Consider the following 20,136-nt stretch of genomic DNA (forward strand, 5'->3'; position numbering starts at 1 on the left):
TAAACAATATTGGGTGTATGTGAAACATTCAGAATCATGCCCAAATGTTTAATTTTTAATTGACTCTTTTTTTACCTTGAAACTTTGTTTGCTCATTTTTTTTTATCGAAAAGAGAGGGAGCCAACACTTGAAGAATAAATCAATAGATATTCTCTAAAATAACCTGAAATAATCTTTTAAATTGTTTTTATCTCTCTCCTGTGAAGATGCCAAATAACATATCAAAAACAATACTGTGTGTATGTGAAACATCCAGAATTATGCCCAAATGTTTTATTTTTAATTTTCTCTTTTTTTAACATTTAAACATTTTACATACATACATACATACATACATACTGAAGACATTCTTTTTACTATAGTTAGTTAGTTAGTTAGTTAATTAGCTGAATTTGTGTTAAACTTGAGTTAAACATCCAGAAAGATGCCTAAATGTTTAATTTTTAATTTTCTTTTTCTAACACTTAAACTTGGACTATGTTTTCTTATTTTCTTCAACAAGAGGGGGAGCCAACACTTACTTTTGCATACACCTGACGGCATTTCTTTCACTGTAGTTAGTTAAACTTGAGTTAAACTTGGGTTAAACTTAAAATTTGGCATACGCTTGAAAGCATTTCTTTTTTGACTGTACTTAGTAAGTAAGTTAAACTTGAGTTGAACGTGTGAAAGTTGTTGGTCACATACATATGTGCGAAAAAAAAAAATAATTATATTGTGTGTATGTGTCATTCTACAGAACAAGACTTTTAGACTTTTAGACTATTAGATTATGTGAATTGTATTATTTTTTATTATTATTTTTATTATTTTGATCAGAAAGAAGGGGAGTTCCAACACTTTTGAATACACCTGAATGCATTCCTTTCACTTTAGTTATTTGTGAATCATTTACAGTCTATGAGCTGGAGCTGAACTTGAGTTGAACTTGGAGTTGTCTGCATTTATTTTCTTTATTCTATTATTATAATAAATCATATTATAATCATAATAATCATACAAATAGCAGACTTACCCTCAGGCAGAGAGAGTGCAGTGGTACTGAGGATCAGGATCAGGCTCAGGCTCAGGATCAGGATCATGTTTAGGTCTGAGAGCAGACAGCCTGGTCTGGTAAAGCGCCATTAATAAAAGCAGAAGAGGGAAGAGGAGAGTTAGAAAACAGCGCAAATAAAAGTGAAGTGGACTGTTTTAGCTGGAGCTGAAGTGGTTGAAATGGTTACACACATTTTACAGAAGTTTTCTCACCAACACACACACTGTAAACACACACTTACACTTATACAACGTGCCTACATAACATATTATTCTCCTTTTAGACAGAAAACATAACATAGAGATAATCAGTCCTGAAACATGTTTGATAGGGAATAATAAAACTCACCCATTCAGCTGAAGGGAAGCCAAGGTTATTCCTAGTATCCAATAGTATGATGATAAAGAAGAAAAAAGGTAAAAATAAAGTAGAAAAAGTCAAATACTACTACTACAGACGTTTAAAGGCAGCCAGCAGCGTCCTGCCGCACTTCCCTGTTCGGAGTGCTGGATGTGTGGGTGAGCTGTGGGCGGGTTTCTCTGGTTTTACTGGAATTATGACGCTGTTCTGTGGAAGCTCATATCCGCATGGCTGCACTGTATTCACCAGAGAAACACTCACTGACACAACAGCAGCAGCACCAGCAGCAGCAGCAGCGGGGTCTGGTCTGTATGACTGTCCACAGCTTCACAATAGGAAAGAACGAAATAATAAACGTCTGTTCAGATGACGTTCTGAGAATGTTTTGAAAAGAACGTTGAAAAAAAAAAAAGCCTTTTAACTTGACTCTTGGCTTGACTTGGAAAGGTTCCAGGAAGGCTAGCCCACAACATGAAAGAAATAGCTAATGTTCCAGGAACGTTCTGAAAAAAAAAGTAATAATGTAAAAGTAATAATAGTTTGCATCACAACGTTTTCAGAACGTTCCTGGAACATTAGTTAGTTTTAAAACGTTACAAGCTATATGGATGGAACCTTTTTAAAACGTTCTAAAAAAAACATGTGACATAATAATGGTTTGAGTCACAACCTTTGCAGAACGTTCCTGGAACATTGGCAATTTATGTAACATTACAAGCACAACGTGACATAATAATGGTTTGAATCACAAGGTTTTTAGAACGTTTCTCACGCAACGTGAAACATTCTAAAAACGTGTGACATACTAAAGGTTTAAAATAACAACGTTTTCAGAACGCTCCTGGAACATTTCTGTAAGATTACAGGCTAACCTTCATGAAACCTTTTTTAAAACGTTCTGAAAACATGTGACATGATAATGGTTTGAATCACAATGTCTTTACAACGTCAGAATATGATCAGAAGACTAAGAATGTTGGACACTGTTAAGGATGGCTATTCCCTATAAAATTAAAGAAATAGCTAAAAGTGACATAAACCCTTCCTTGAACATTACCTATTTCTGTAACATTATAAGCTAACCTTCATGGAACCTTTTTTAAAACGTTCTGTTTAAATTTAGCTAACATATGACGTTCTATGGATTTTGACACCGTTTAGCTTAAAAAAAAAACGTAAAATTAAAACGTCCTAAAAACATAATGAAAAACTTGAATGATTGAATTTTCTAAACCTTAAAGTTCAGAAAACTACTGACCGAAAATTGTTAGGACGTTAAATCAACGTTAATTTCCTACCACTAATACATTAAAATAGTGTCAGAATAGATTTATTTGTGCACATAGATTTTACGTTGATTTAACATTGATTTAATATTAGGATTTTTATGTATGGTTTGTATTAAACTTTACTCACAGTAAATATGTACTATTATTATTATTATTATTATTATTATTATTATTATTATTATTATTATTATTATGAGAAGCACTTTTTATTTAAAAGCATTGTAAGTGCAGAAGAGCTCAGCCCACCCATTTAAAAACTTTAAATGAATGTTGATTCAATGCTATAAATTCAGTTTAACTGAAGCAGGCAATGTTAGATAAAAGTTGTTTAAGGTTGTTTTTCCTTCATCAACCTTAAAAGATGTAATTAAACAAAAAAAAGTATATTTAATGTTCTTTGCTATGAGGATAATGTATGATTTAGGGTTGCCAAATATTCCTATTCTTAGTTAGATAGCTAGCAGTTAGTTTTCTAGCTAAATATTGAGGTACAACATTTTTTAAAGGTCTGATTTTGTTATTATTTAATGATTTGTATATTTGTTTTACTGCTAGTCTTGTGGGAAAATGGGAATTCTGAGCTCTTTTTTAGTAATGCTGCCATGACTTCCATCTAGTGGTGAAAATGAAGAAGTGTGTGTCATTGTGATTTGAGGCCTTACATAGAGAGATGCCTGTTCCCAGAGAATGGAAAATACTTGTGTAATTGTACACAAACCATGTACTTAAGTAAAAATAAAACAGTAGAGGCTCTCAGGTGAAATATTAGCTGCATTCCAAAGTTAAGCCAGGTACAACCCCCATAAAAGAAAAAAATATATATAAAATGTTTAAAATGTACTTTAAAGTGAAGGTTAACATACCTCTGCATGATGCATTATGCCTCTAATGTCCTTTATTATTATAACAGAGGAATCTTGCCTGATCAGCTCATTACTATTATTACTATTATTACTGTTATTACGTTTATATTACTATTATTGGAAAATGTTTGAGTAGACATATTTGTATTTCAGTGCTATTTCAAAAGGTTTGAAATGTATTATTGATTTATTTTTAATATTGAGTACCTTTAATATTACATTATTATATATTTATTGTATTTTTACTATTATATTAATATTCTAAAACCTTAAAATAAGTACATTTAAAGAAGAAAATATTGTGTTTAGTTTTTCATCTCTAAAGCATTTAAACAATGTTAATTTCTGACAGATTTATTTATACACATCTATTTTACATTGTTCCAACATTATGGTTTTATATGTATTGTTTGCATTACTAGAAAACAAGAGACCACTTAAAAATTAAGTTTCTTTGATTTTACCAAATTGAAAACTTCTGGAATATAATCAAGAGATCAAGAAGATGGATGATCACATCCATTGAACTGCTTGATTTTTTGCACCAGGAGTAAAGGCATAAAGTTATCCAAAAGCAGTGTGTAAGACTGGTGGAGGAGAACATGATGTCAAGATGCATTAAAACTGTGATTAAAACCAGGGTTATTGCACCAAATATTGATTTCTAAACACAATATTGTGTTCAGTTTTTCATCTCTAATGCATTTAAACAATGCTAATTTCTGACATAAGAATAGATTTATTCGTGCACATCTATTTTACATTGTTCCAACATTATGGTTTAATATGTATTGTTTGTATTAGTTACAAGATCGTTTAGCAATGTTTTAAAAGGGTTCCAGAAAAGTTAGCCTGTAACATTACAGTAATAACATTCCAGGAATGTCCTGAAAACATGTGACATAATAATTGTTTGCATCACAATGTTATTGAAATGATTCACACATAACATTCCCAGCTAGATGAATATTAATTATTATTATTATATTATGAAAATGTTAAACTTAACATTCCCAAACCTAAACATTAAATCATTTTATTTTTATTTAAAGTTTGATTGTTCTATGTATTGTTTTATTCTCTGTTGATTGGAGTTGATAGAACATGAGAATATCAATCCCTAAAAGCTGCAATGATGTCTTAGACCTGCCGTTGTGATTTGAGGCCTACAGAGGCCTGTTTCCAGTGAGTGGAAAACACTTGTGTAATTGCACGTAAATCATGTGCTTGAGTTAAAATAAAGTACAGATGCCCAAGGTAAAATATAGTGGCGCCGGTAAGTTTGGATGAGTGGCTGAGGAGCTTCCTGCGTGCTGAGAGGCTGCCCTTTCTTAAGGGGTTATATAATATAGCTGGTTTGTGTTTTATTGTGTTTTATTTTGTGTTTATTTAGTGCAGTAGTGGGTCACTCATTACTTTTTGACTATTCACTATTTTCAAAAATATAATGAATATTATATTGCTGTGCAAAAGTTTTAGGCACCAAAGCAAATTACATGAATCCCTTTATCTCAGCAATACGAATGTTTTTGCCTGAGAAAGCACCATCTATGATTTGAACGGATGCAGATAAACATAAATTCAGTAAAAAGTAACAGGAATGTCTCATTTTAACTATAAGTATGTTTTATCCTGTGAGCCGAGCTGAAGAATAAAGTGTAGAGATTCCAGATTTCTCCTGGATGCTCCTCAGCCAGCATGTGTATATTATGTTCAGTTCCGTCAGCAGCTCACCTGATTTACCACATTTACCAATTCACCAAACCAGGTGTTGATTAATATCATGAGAACTAGAAGTAAATAACTCTATTAAACTCAGATTAAGAGGAGAGATTGAGAGATGTTTTAAGGAAAACAGGGCTGTAAAAGCTGTAACTGCTTTTTGTTAAATTGCTGTTTGTATTTATTGTAATGCTAAGTTAGTGTTTTACTGAGCTAATAAACACTTACTGCTCAGGTAAGAAGTGTTTTCTTTTTCTTTTGTAAACATTCTCAAACTGGTATATTTCAAAAAATGTTTTTTTGCAAGCATTTGTTTTAACTTTGGAATGATGTGCTACTTCTTGTTTGTATTTAGCAATGGTGGCATTAATCATCTATCTTTATTCTGACGATTATTCACACAAAAAAATGTTGTTTAATTAACTGAGGAAACGTTTACTACTTAAAATTCCCACAGGTGCCTAAAACATTTGCACAATACTGTATTTTCATTATATATAAGACTTCCTGGCATGCATGTGTCCATCTGGTTATGGCAAGCTGTACAACAGAGTGGACAATGGCAGAAGGTGAAATTAAAGGGTGGACAGTGGGAGATTGGACAATGAAAGGGTGGACAATAACAGGCTGGACATTAACAGGGTGTATCATTTTTTTTTCTAAATTTTATCAAATTTTCTCTTCAATTTACAAGGCCAGTTAGCCCCCCACACATTAGGACTCCCTCTATCACTAAACGCTCCTCCGACAAATGTGAAGTCAGCCACCGTCTCTTTTTGAACTGATGCAGCATTACAGAGTAGCATCACAGTGCTAACTCTTAGAAGAAAGTGCAGCGACTCGGTTCTGACACATCAGCTCACAGATGCAGCCTTGTGCTGATCCACATCACCCTAGGAGTGATGAGGGGAAAGAGCACCATCTACTGTACCCACCCAGAGAGAGCAAGGCCTGTTGTGCAGCTGATGGCAAGCTGCATAACAGGGATTCAAACCAGCGATCACCTGATCATAGTGGCAGCACTTTAGTTCGCTGGACCACTCGGAGCCTCTTGGAAAATAATTGTAAATATTTGTAAAGAGCTATTCAACTAATACAATAAGTCTGTTATATTTGTTATATAAGTCTGTTATAAGTGCTTGAGTAACTGTATTTGTATTTCAGGCAGGGTTTGTAAGTTTTTATTGATGTACTAGTAATATTGAATACCTTTACTATTACAGTATTATATTATTGTATTACTACTGTTACCAATTCCTTCACTTATTAGCGCATTTAAATCAAATCATCCAACCCAGTTGACAGTCAGTGTATAATAGCAGTGCTAAAGCTAGTGTTCTTTCTGTTAGGTACTGTAGTACTGCCAGCACTTTACACACTACCCCACACACAGACCTCAGCCTGACCCATCTGTTCCTGTTAAGTGTAATCTCTTATTTAAGAGGAAGCGGCTAACTGAAAGGGCTTCGGTAGTCTGGGTTTGTATAGTCTGCTTCTGCAATGTGGACACCACATATGTAGCTTCTTAGAGAACCCCATGGCTGCCTATTGTTGAGAACAGGTTTGAAGAAGTTTGAGTAATTATTAGTTTTTAACATATTCTAACAAGCCATGTACCAGTCTTATTGTATATAAATATTATGTTTTTAATTGATATAAAATATCAAAAACATGTATTTTATCAAAATATTATTTAAATATAGTATTATTAAAAGTTTGCACACACTCTCCTTATTTTTTTCTACTTAGTAAATGAATACTAAAGTGATCTGAAGAAATAAATAAGGAATAATGTTGTAACTTAAAAGTGTTATATATACTAATTTAGGTGCTTCTATCTGGCGAGTTGTTAACTTGTGGTTTCTGATGCTGGTAACTCTGATGAACTTATCCTGTACAACAGAGGAAACTCTTGCTTGTCCTTTCCTGGGGCAGTCCTCATGAAAGTTATTGAAATGTTTAGATTAACTGACCTTCATTCCTTAAATATTTTTTTTTCTTTACTTAGTTGAATAATTCTTGCCAAAATATGTATTGATTCAAATGTCAACCCTGCCTCTTTATAACACAACTGATGCTCTCAAACACATTAAGATTTATTTTATTTTTTTATTGATCCCGAAGGAAATTTAGGCAGGCGGCGGGGGCGGGGCAGGAGAAAAGGCTGATTGGGCTGTGTGCCTCTGATATGTGCCTCTGATATGACCGCAATAAAAGCATTTTTTTAAAGGTTAGAAAAGGTTTATAAAAAGTTTTAGGCAGGACTAGATATTAGGCTATTAATGGGAAAAAATATGGTTTAGTGCCTCTTTAAAGGTCCACATTTATTTAAAAAAATTAATACATTATTATTATTATTATTATTATTATTATTATTATTATTATTATTATTATTAATATTATTGTATATTTGTTGTTATTATTATTATTATTATTATTATTTTATTTTATTTTATTTTATTTTAAACTTATTTATATTTTTGCCAGTATTACAATAAGTATGATATTAAATCATTAATGAATCAAGGACTAATGCTATAATCTAAGATTATAGATAAAGTGGCGCTGATTTGAGCCGGGGCTAGGACTAAAATGTTCTCCGGTGTTCTGTCGAGTTGTGCTACCCATTGGTTTGTGCTACTTAGCGGCTCTGCGCATGCGTTAAACTCTCATGTTTACTATTTTTATATGTTTTTCCTGATCATTTAGTTTTTTTTTCTCGGGTGCACTGTACAATCTGGACTTGCTGGCATCGTTTGTTTGAATGTTACAACCATGTAAAAAATATAAGAAAAAACTATACAAACGTTTGGTTTCTAATGACAAAATATATTTCCTAAATATCCTGATACAGCGATAAGCTGTTCAAATATCATACCGAGACTTCTACTGCGAGCATGATCTAATATTTTATAATATTTAGCATTTTACCTTTAAGTACACACTAGGGTAGCATAGTTTGACCAGTTTGCTAAAATCGACAGAACACCGGTCATATTTCTGCTCCCGGAGCGGAAGGAGCGGAAGTGTTTGAGCTGCTGCAGGTTCGCGGCGGCAGATTGAAAGCAGTTTACAAAGTCCTGCTGCAGGTAAACTGGGGGAACTGGGGCTGTGTGAGTAGATTAGAGTGACTTAGAGAATAGTGTGAGAGGCTGTATTAAGAGAATAAAGTGTGTAAAATATGCGGGTGGAAAGTTTATTAGCTATATTATGGGCGTAGACAGCCTTTTTACTGCATTAGCTTAGCCTAGCCTGGCTTAGCTTAGCTACAGCACTGTTAGCCTGAGATAGTAGCTTAGCTTAGCTAGTTTAGGATATTTACTGGAACACTGGTGATAACACACAGCAAAAACTATGTAATGATAGTAAATATAATAATATAGTAATTATTGTTGTTAATTACTGTAATTAAACTGGTTGTTTGTAAAATTGTCCTTTATCAGCTGCATGGCGTTCACTGACTTGCTTTAGCCCAACTTTTATGGAGGTGTTTGTTTGTGTCTGTTTTGTGTGTTTTGGGTGTGTGTGTTCAGTGTTTAGTGTGTTTTTTGTTTTATCTTCTGTGGTGTGTCTTTAGTGTTGTGTTTTTAGTGTGTGTTTAGTATATTGTGTGTGTGTGTTTAGTATTTTGTTTGTGTGTGTGCGTGTTTAGTATTGTGTGTGCGTGTTTAGTATTTTGTGTGTGTTTAGTATTTTGTGTGTGTGCGTGTTCAGTATTGTGTGTGTGTTTCTCCTATGAGAATTTGTATTTGGAAGTTTTAGTTTGATCACAGGTGGAGTTATGGAATTACCAAACTAGTGAAACTATATTAGTATTTTAATCTCGAGTAGCAGTACTTAGAAAACATGGATCTATTTACTTTAGTAAGGTACATGTGGTATTCTAAAACTGTAGTGTATCTTGAAAATCTAGTGATTATTTACTTTTATAAATATCTCTCAGTGTTACATGTAGATTTAGTTTATTTTTGCATTTGTAATCCTAAATGCTTTATTTTTTTCCATTTTAGGCAAAAAAAAAAAAAAGTTTCATAATGTCCCGACCAATGGGAGACAGCCATAAGCGGTTCCTGCAAACGTTAATGAGTAATGGGATCATCAGCAGCATCCAGGCCAAAGCACTTCATCGACATTGCTGTGAAACCCATGGAGGTTTGTAGCCTTTTAGTATTATTTAATAAGATCCACATACACAAAATAATCACATATTTTTTGTTCCCGATATTCTTATTGATTAAGTCCACATTGTTTTTCATTGTATGTTTAGTCAGGACAACATTGACACTTCCACATTTTAGGATTAATAAAGGGAACATAGGTCCAGACTTTTAACTGTCCAGGGATGAAACACTGGGAATTTTGATTAAAAAGCTAAAATACCCTGTCATAATGAAATGCTGAAGTAGACACACTGACAAACTAAATCTAAAATATATCCTCAGTTACTGGAAGCATAGTGTAATATAAAAAATATGAAAAGTAGATGTGTTATTAAGGATTAGAGTAGAAATGAAGCTTCTAGTACGTTTGAATTTAGTCATATGAATAAAAAAAACAAAACATATCATACATATGGACTAGAGGTGGGTGATATGGCCCTAACATAATATCAGAATATATATTTTTTTTATTTTTGATAATATTCTTGTCGATATGACACTGAATAAAAAAAAAATATATATATTTATAAAAAAGAATATACTAATGCAACAAGACGAGTTTTTTTACATTAAATAAAAACAAACAAAAACAATAATCTATAAATGTGTGTTCGTTTTGTAAACAGTAACTTGCCAAGACTCTGTTTTTTGTATAAAATAATAAGTGTAACAAAAACAAAGTAATGTTACAACAAAACATCTACTACAGAACTAAATTTCAGTAAATGTATTGCCTACATATAACTGCAAACAGGTAAATACAGTACATAGCAAAACAAATACAAACAAATCTGCATTCAAGAACACAGAAAAATAATAAATAATTTATTGCATCAAATATTTGGTAATATTATTGCATGTAATATGGTATGGCACACTGAGATGAACAATATTTAGAGGTAATTATGACTAAACAGACAAGTGAAAAAATGTATTTTAAAAATCTAATATTTATAAAAGTTTTTTTTAATTAAATAGAAATACTTATTCATACTTATTTATTAACCATCTAACAGTCATTGACTGGAAGAGTTTTCCCACTCCTCCATGCAGGATTATTTCAGCTTTGTGATGTCTGAGTGTTTTGCTGCATAGCCTGCTTTTAATCATCCCACAGCACCTCGTTAAGATTAAGATCAAGGCTTTTATTGGCCATTCCAGATCTTTTTATTACTTTGTAAATTTGCGTTTTTGTTTATGTATTTTTTTTTTTGGTGTTCCCCTGCAGCGCATTATTCAGCAGATAGACTGGATGAATTCATTGATGTCATCAATGCTAATCTCCAGCCGATGTTCATGTACATCAGGAAAGGCATGTCAGAAGAGGATGGAGTTCAGTATTACGCCTTGGTGAGTGATGTAGTGAAATATAGATGAGCAGCAGTGCATCAGTTCTAACAGATGTGTAATGCAGTGTTTCTTTTTTATTCAGGTGAACACTGCCGAAACTGACATAACAAGGATGTCCTCTGATTATGCTGATAACGAGCTGGAGCTGTTCAGGAAAACGGTAAATAATTAACTTCAGAGTTAATAGGCTTTCGCTTATACACTGATGTGCCAAGAGTCAAGAGACAGGAACTCTTTGAGTGTGCCATGACTTTTGCCATGTCCAATGGAAGCTAAAGTGTGTGGAGTATGCTATATTGAATATGGATATGATAGATTTTATTTTTGTTTTTTAATTATTACATAAATACTTTTCAATATTTTTTATTACAGTTAATAAATAAAAATTATCTTTAATATTAAGTACTTGGAATAGGAATCCTCAAGATTTAAACATGAAATATCATAAAATTGACAATTGCTGGCTTATTAAAGTGTGATGAATTAAAAATATTCAAACATTAAAAATCTTAATATTAATTGTAATTAATCAATGTATTTTTTATTAATCACTGTATAATTTTAAATAAATAAATATCACAAATAAAACATTTTTAAACAATTGAGATACTGGCTAATTGCTAATGGGCTCACTTTGCCATAGAAAAAAAACAAATGGAAATATCGAGGTCAGCAAAATGTTGTGATATCCATTTATTGTATAATCGATTGATAAAGTATATACGGGGTTTGTACAGTCATGAAAAACCTGGAAAAATCATGGAGTTATAAAATAGCAATTTCCAGGGCAGGATAAGTTTTAGAAAAATAATAAAATAATAATAAAAATACCCAAAATGTTTAGGGGAAAGTCATGGAAATTTGCAGTTTTCAAATCTTTTTATTTTTTTATTTTTTTTTTTTATCTATTGACGGACAAAAGCTGTTTTGAGCTACCCAATACATCAGCTTAGAGTTTGTTCAGTAATTTATCCCTAAACAATGAAATTTTATTTTTGAAGATTGTCAACATTGCCTAAAGGAATTAATATATATTGTTTTTATAAAATTCAATTAAGGCGTACTGTAATCAATTTTGTTTATAGTTTTAGTTGATTTTTGTTTTTATTGTCCATGTCTGCACTGATGTTTTAACAATAACAATTTTTCTCCATGTAAAATTGCTATAATAGCATGGATAAGTCATGCGAAAGTCATGGAAATTTCTTGGTTAAAAACTGTATGAACCCTGTATGTATTGTAACAAGCTGGAGTTACACTATATGAAGATTAGCCCATTTTTATCCCCGATATCTGGTTTTGTTGAGTCTGTGCTAATTAGCTCTAGTCTTCAGTGTAGTGTATGAGTTTGTTTGAGTCTGAGTACAGTCTATCTGCAGCCAATGAAAACTGTTTCTAACAAAAAACACACAGTGGGTCACACAAAGTAATTACAGCATTTCTTTTTTCTTCAAAGGTTTACTCTAATGTTCGTTCCATCATATAATGTTAGCACTATTGCAGCAGCTGGAGTCACTACTGCTGCATCATTTATAGCCACAGAGCTATAAATGTAATATGTTTATATAATGTGTAGAGACCATTCTGACCACGTCTCACCAACATAACACTTTACCCATCAACATTTTTTAAAGGGTCTTTTTTGCTTTTTGCACAAATTGCAGCACAAACAACGACTGCAGCAAGCTAGTGCACCTCCACGTTGGCAAAATCTGAATCTCCTAGGTAACACAGGTCACGTGCACGGTGGCTCATGTGATCAGGAATCTGGTGGTGTAGTGGATCATGCCCAGTTGTGTAGTGTGTTCTCTATATTGGTTTAGATACTATAAACATTAGTAAAATATAGTAGTATAATATGTCCAGTTTATACTCTGCTCTAACTTTATCCAAGGCTTTAAATCACTGGCTCATAAATTAACTGTATAAATGCGTATCTTCCAAGCCTTTTAGACATATTAAACACTTTAGTCATCACCCTTTATTGCATTTTTTTTTAAAGTAAAGTATCTGTTGTCATTTTCCCTTTTTCCACAGATGGATTTGATTGTAGATTCAGAGAATGGTGCTGCCTCCTCCACTGATGTGCTGAATTGTGCTGACAGTCTCCAGACAAAGAAAATGAAGAAGAAGGAGACAGAGCTCGTGCTGAATAAGTTTGTTCAGGACAAATGGTTAAATGAGGTACATTTATTTTACGATTTTTTAAGTAAATGCAGCTATTGTTTGTTATATTAATGTTAATATGGAATATTAGCAAGACCTTTGTTGTGTAGAATCGGGTGATTTGGGTTTTTTCTCCAGTGCTTCAAAAAAAAAAACAAATAGATGATTTTCATGATTTTCCTTTATAAATCATTGTTTGTTCAGATCCAGGATTTTTGTCAGTTGTCTGCCTGACTTAACATCCCTAAATTTTGAGGATTTCTATTCAAGCATTACATAAAAAGCTTCCATGTTTGATAAGGAACGTTACTAAAAAGCATAATTGTAATTGTTATAGAAATTATAGAAAAATAGTCAAGTAAATCTACTAATGTCAAAATATAATGAATAAAATCATACAAATGGCTCTTTCCTAAACTTTGATTTGTAGTCAGGAAAATATTGATTTTAAAATAAACAGTTAATCTCCTCCAAACCTTTCGTTTCATTTTGTTTGTCTAGTTTTTATGTCTATTTTCAAACAGAATTTGGGTTGATTCCTGTTACTGATCTGAAATTAAGTGGAGGAGAGAGTGAATAGACAGCCTCTCCAAGTGTACTGTAGCAGATTTCAAAGCCCTCATATTTAATAGGATTTACAGAAAGTGTGCAATAATTCTTTAAACAAAATTAGGCAGGTGCATACATTTGTGAACCCCAACAAAAAATATTACATCAATATTTAGTAGATCCTCCTTTTGCAGAAATAACAGCCTCTAAACTCTTTCTATAGCTTCCAATGAGAGTCTGGCTGTGTATGTAGGTCAAGGGTCAGTGAGCTTACCAAATACATTTTGTGTTTCAATAATTAGTGCTAAAGATATTCAAATCAATAAAACAATGTAGTTTAAATAAAACTATTTTAGTTTATTACTTTTTGTAAATCATATAAACTTCATTTTACTTCTCAAATATCACTGTGTTCATCTGCTGTATTATATACAGTATTTAGCTGAAATTGCTGATCTGAATAACCAATGATTTATAAAGGAAAATTATCAGAGGTGCCCAACATTTTCATACCACTTTACGTATTTGTTTAAAAAAGAATTTAACTTTATTTTTATCCAGTGGCAGAAGCAGAAAAATGAATTACAGACTCAATGCTTTTTATTTTTATTTCAGGTGTCTCTGTAAAATCAAATGTAAAAGAAACCAAGCAGACACATTTTGTTCATTCTACCTCTTTCCACATCTTTCCTAGAAACAAGGTGTATACACACTGAGCACTCGCTGCATTATTGAGATGGAGCAGTACATGCGCCTGATTTACCAGGACCTCATCAAAGTGTGTCACGTCTGCCATAACGTTGCCATCCAGGTGAGTCACAACTGAACTGTTACAGTCATCTTGATCTTATAGGAACAATCAATAATAAATGTGTGTGAAATGAGAACAGCATTTTAATTTCCAAACACTGGATAAAGTTTTCTGCCCCTCCTGCTCCTGCCCAGATGCAAAATTGACCCAGGTTGCCAGATTAAAACACTAGTGCAGGGTTCGTACGGTCATGAAAAACCTGGAAAAGTCATATAATTTGAAAATAACAATTCACAGGCCTGGATAAGTTTTGGAAAAATAAAAATACCCAGACAGTTTTCAATTCACAAATGTGTTTTCATTTATCGACTGAGAAAAGCTATTTTGAGCTCACAAAATACGTCAGCTCAGTTAGTTTAGTAATATAGCCTTACACAATAAAGCTCTCAGGATCTGACATTCATTTTATTACTGAAGATTGAGTCAACATTGCTTAAAAATATATATTTTTTATCATTATAGTTTAAGTTGATTTTTGGTTTTATTATCCATATCTGCGCCAATATTTTAAAGATTGTATGGTCATAAAAATGCCTTTGAGAACATGGAAAAGTAATGAAAGGACATGGAAATGTATTGGTTAAAAAGTGTATGAAGCTGGTCAGTAAATATTTACTTTCTAATATCCCACATGTCTGTCTTTTCTACTCTAATGGTGGTAGTAAATAACACAGCTGTGGTTAGAAACCTTACTGAAGCTCTTGATTACCTGTTCAGCAGATAAATAGCCAGCTTCATGGCCAGAGCACACTGTTAGCATGCTGTGTTCTATACCTGGCAACCCTGAGTGTGGAAATGGGACTGAGTGAAAGGTGTGGGCAGATTTGCAGGCACAGATTAACGTCACATACAACACAGTTCAAATAAGAGAATACTGGCTGAAGCTCTGCTGACGAGAGCTGCTAGTGCTTAAACTCAGCATGTTTCCTTTTTGTCTGATGATACATCCTGATCATGTTACTACAGAAAATATAATCCTCTGTTCATATCCTGTTTATCTTTACTACTTTGTTGCCATTACAAAAACAACAGCTGAAATTTTAACTTTTGTTTTTTTTACGTGATTTGAATCTGGCAGTTGTTCTTTACATAGGGTTATGTTGTTTTGTCCTTGGTTTATACTCCTAATTCTTCTTTCTTCACCCGTGTAACATCATTTACATGTATCTCACCCTGGATAAGTGAGTCAGATACATTCTGTAATTGTTTTTCCCACATTTCTTTAGAGCCAAATCTGTGAAAACCCAACCTGTGGCATCCAGATGCACCTGCCTTGTGTTGCCATATATTTTAAAGGACGCAGTGACCCTCTCTGCCCTGCATGCAACCAGTTCTGGGCTCATGAGATTCCAGGTAAACTTTCAGGAACCTTTATTTAATCACAATTACCTTTTTAGCTGTTATACAGCATAAGTTATATATAGTACAAACTGAATAATTCATAGTAGATACTAATCATTATTAATGGTTCTAAACATGCATTGTGGGTACTTACAAAAAGAAAAAGCTTGTAGTGCGCACTGTGTAGTTTATAGTTGTTGCGCTTCCTTCACGTTGTGAAGCTCCAGCTCATCCCAAACCACCATCTCAGTTCATTTAGGTTTAGATCAGGGATTTTAGAGGACTTTTATTTATTTTTTTCTTTTCTTTTACTGTTTACTACATAATTCCATGTGAAGCTCCAGCTCATCCCAAACCACCATCTCAGTTCATTTAGGTTTAGATCAGGGATTTTAGAGGACTTTTATTTCTTTTTTTTCTTTTCTTTTACTGTTTACTACATAATTCCATGTGTCTATTGTTTACATGTATTTAAAGGTTATTCAACAAAGCAGAAAATAAATAATAGTGTATATACTGAACAATGCAAAGTAGATACTAAAGAATTGATAACTAATTAATACTGTATATTCATAATGGATACCGAATAGACTATACAGGTGCTGGTCAATGAATTAGAATAATTTGAAATAGTGCAATCATGAAATTCTTTGAATGCATTTTTTGTGCAGAAAGCAAATCAGGTGTTCACCGCACCTGTCCTACTCGTTAGACTAATCACAGAACTCGTTACCTGGAAAAAATTTGCTCAGCTGAGCTTTCCAAAAGGCCCATTTAGGCCATTTAACTGTGACACTGTTGTTTTATTGAATTAGAATAATGGAGAAACCGTTTCATTGAATTAGAATAAATGCTCGAATTTTTGTTTTCTGTGAAGAGTGTTCACTGTGCAGTATAAAGTCAGGGTTGAGTAGAATTTCTAAGTTGTAAAATCAATCATGGGTAAGCAGCGCGACCTCTCAACCGGAATAGTGGCTCAAATTCAAGCCCTTCGCCAACAAGGCTTGACCCAAACTAAAATTGCTGAGCAGCTCGGCATCAGCCAGTCTTCCGTCTGCAAAGCTCTCAAGAAAAACTGCAGCAAGCGCACCAACTGTTCCGGCGTCCGAAAAACTTCTGCTCACGACAACAAGCAGCTGAGAAAGATCGCAGTCAGCAACCGGTTCAAGTCCACTTCCGAGCTCACCGACTTGTGGAACAAGCAGACCGGCGCTGACGTCTCCAGATCTACCACTTACCGTCGTCTGCGCGAACTCGGCTTCAAATCTCGCGTTCCAGCAGTAAAACCGATGCTGAACAAGAAACAAATGGAGAAACGGCTGAAGTGGGCCAAAGAACATGGCGAGTGGACTGCTGAAGACTGGCAGAAAGTGGTCTTCAGTGACGAATCACGCTTCTGCAACTACTTCGGTGACCAAGGTCCTCGTGTCTGGCGTCGTGGTGGCGAAACCTACAACCACGAGTGCGTGAAAAGATCCGTCAAGTTTCCCCAGAGCGTTATGGTCTGGGGATGCATGTCCGCTCGAGGTGTAGGGAAACTCTGCTTCCTCAAGAAGACTGTCAATGCTGCCGTATATCAAGATGTTCTGGAAACGTTCCTGATTCCGACTGTTGAGGAACAGTTCGGCGAAGAAGACTTCATATTTCAACAGGATCTTGCACCGGCTCATGCGGCAAAGTCGACCAAAGATTGGTTCACTAAAAAACAGCTTGAAGTTTTGGCATGGCCGGCCAACTCGCCTGACCTCAATGTCATTGAAAACCTTTGGGCCATCGTCAAGCGGAAAATTCGCGACAGAAAGCCTACTACGCTGGACCAACTGAAGCAGAACATCGCCACTGCCTGGGAAGCTGTGAGTGCGGAAACTTGCGACAAGCTGGTCAAATCGATGCCGCGGAGACTTCAGGCAGTCATACAAGCCAAGGGGGCAGCCACAAAATACTGAGAAAGTGATGATTGTAATTATAATAAAAATTATTCTAATTCAATGAAACGGTTTCTCCATTATTCTAATTCCATAAAACAACAGTGTCACAGTTAAATGGCCTAAATGGGCCTTTTGGAAAGCTCAGCTGAGCAAATTTTTTTCCAGGTAACGAGTTCTGTGATTAGTCTAACGAGTAGGACAGGTGCGGTGAACACCTGATTTGCTTTCTGCACAAAAAATGCATTCAAAGAATTTCATGATTGCACTATTTCAAATTATTCTAATTCATTGACCAGCACCTGTAGTAGATACCAAGTATTTAATTGAAAAAAGAAAAAAAAAATTCAAAGTAGATATTCAGTTATTAATAATGGGTACTTACAATGCATAGTTTATGCTAAAACTTTGAATAGTTCTTTGTAGATAATTAATTCAGAGTAGATACTAACTAATTGATACTAGTAACTAAATATTTTATAGTAGATACTGAATAGTTGAGTGCAGAATAGTTCAGTACTAAATATGTTCTGTATCCACTATGAATCATTTAGTATAATCTAACAGTTATAATTTGTGGATACTGAATAATAATTCAAAATATTAAATAACTCAGAGAATACAGAATAACTAATAGAAGATACTAAAGAATTCATAGTGGATATTGAGTAGGTAATAAAAGATACTTTAGTTATTTATAGTGGATGCTAAATAGGTGGTAAAAGAAACTCAAGAAATTCATAGTGGATACTGAATAAGTAATAGTGAATGCAGAATAACCAGTTTAGAGAGCAATTCAATTGTATATGTCACAGTGTACTTCTTATTCTGTATCCACTATGAATCATTTAGTGTCGTCTAAAACTTATTCTTAGTAGATACAGAATAATAATTAAAAATACTACATAATTCATAGTGGATACTGAATAAGAAATAGAAGATACTACATTCAATTGAATTGAATTCAATAATTCAGAGGATACAGAATAACTAATAGGAGATACTGAAGAATTCATACTGGATATTGAATAGGTAATAAAAGATGCTTTAGTAATTCATAGTGGATGCTGAATATATAGTAAAAGAAACTGAGTAATTTGTAGTGGATACAGAATAAATAGTAGATACTGAATAAGTAATAGTGAATGCAGAATAACCAGTTCAGAGGGCAATTCAACTGTACTGAATATGTAATAGTGAACTGCTTTTTCTGTATCCACTATGCATTATTTAGTATTGTCTACTATTTATTAGAAATAGTAGTAGATACAGAATAATAATAATGTACAAAGGCAGTCGTATTCCGAACGTGTGCATTAAAAGAAAAAAAAAAAAACAGAATTGTACTGTTGTTTATTAATTTATTTTTTTTTTATCTCCTCAGAAATTTCACAGTCCCAGTCAGGGAGATCACAGAGCCAGTCTTCACCTGCAGCACTGGCTCCCACACCGTCCACGTCCTCCACACGCCGCTCCAGAAGGTCCTAGTGCTGAGGTAGATACAGCTACAGGCTACAACGTTGCAGTCAGAGTCAGTGAGTGATGAAACATCAAGAAATGCTCTTAGTGTACACAGTTTATTTAAAATACTTACTGGTAACTATTAGATGTTGCAGGGATATGTTTTAATATTAAATATAAAACTAGCCAGTGAGTGATTTGTCATGAGGGTTTGCATTGTTCAGAGTTATTAGAAGTCAGATGTTATTGTCAATTGTTATAAAAGTCACTAGGGCTGCACAAGTCATATCGCAGGACATGCAATAACTTGTGCAATGTCATTCAATTACAAGTACAGCTTTTTCGCCGTTTGATAAAGAAAAATACACACTTCATTTTAACAATATCTACCAGCTTACAGACTGTATCAACCCAGTTCACAGGTTGCATGGATTTAATTTTTTGGATTTAATTTTTTTTTTTAATTCAGAAAAACACAATGGCAGATTTTTTTTTTCAATATTGTGCAGCTCTAGATATCACTTTTTAAAAGTTCTCTCTGCCATCCATTATATACAGTTGTGGTCAAAAGTTTACATACACTTGTAAAAAAACATAATGTTATGGCTGTCTTGAGTTTTCAATAAGTTCTACAACTCTTATTTTTCTGTGATAGAGTGATCGGAACACATACATGTTTGTCACAAAAAACAGTCATAAAATTTGGTTCTTTCATAAATTTATTATGGGTCTGCTGAAAATGTCACCAAATCTGCTGGGTCAAAAATATACATACAGCAACAAAATTTGTCAATTTTGGTGATGTAGCGAGTTGTGTCAATCAAATTAGCTTCATGTCATGGCCTCTTCACTTCTTGTAAGTGATTCTGATTGACTACAGCTGTTGACTTCTCATGAGCCCATTTAAATAGGGCTCATTTGACCCAGTGATTAGACTCAGCTACAAAAGCTACAATGGGAAAGTCAAAGGAACTCAGTGTGGATCTGAAAAAGCGAATTATTGACTTGAACAAGTCAGGGAAGTCACTTGGAGCCATTTCAAAGCAGCTACAGGTCCCAAGAGCAACTGTGCAGACAATTATACGCAAGTATAAAGTGCATG

General features: G+C 33.7%; 2 protein-coding genes across 7 annotated transcripts in view; one reads left to right on the forward strand and one right to left on the reverse strand.

The window, feature by feature from the left end:
* Positions 1-1,578, reverse strand: part of LOC103043027 (interleukin-4 receptor subunit alpha) — a 679,179-nt gene extending 677,601 nt beyond the window's left edge. For all 6 annotated transcript variants that reach the window (XR_007438094.1, XR_007438096.1, XR_007438095.1 and 3 more), the window contains exons 1-2: positions 1,386-1,578; positions 1,017-1,111 (exon numbers count right to left, since the gene is read on the reverse strand). Coding sequence is in view for 2 of the 6 variants with exons in the window: in XM_049475538.1 (XP_049331495.1) it covers positions 1,017-1,083 (67 nt within the window). In the remaining 4 variants the exon portion in view is untranslated. The remainder of the gene's footprint in view (positions 1-1,016; positions 1,112-1,385) is intronic.
* A 6,700-nt stretch (positions 1,579-8,278) lies between these two features.
* On the forward strand, positions 8,279-19,496 carry nsmce1 (NSE1 homolog, SMC5-SMC6 complex component). Its single transcript, XM_049475543.1, has 8 exons — positions 8,279-8,360; positions 9,282-9,423; positions 10,660-10,781; positions 10,864-10,941; positions 12,819-12,965; positions 14,191-14,307; positions 15,534-15,660; positions 18,958-19,496. Exons 2-8 carry the CDS (start codon positions 9,306-9,308, stop codon positions 19,059-19,061), a joined length of 813 nt encoding a protein of 270 aa, XP_049331500.1. The 5' UTR covers positions 8,279-8,360; positions 9,282-9,305; the 3' UTR covers positions 19,062-19,496.
* The last annotated feature ends 640 nt before the right edge of the window (positions 19,497-20,136 follow it).

This window comes from Astyanax mexicanus, chromosome 3 (assembly GCF_023375975.1).
Source record: "Astyanax mexicanus isolate ESR-SI-001 chromosome 3, AstMex3_surface, whole genome shotgun sequence".
Taxonomy (NCBI): domain Eukaryota; kingdom Metazoa; phylum Chordata; class Actinopteri; order Characiformes; family Acestrorhamphidae; genus Astyanax; species Astyanax mexicanus.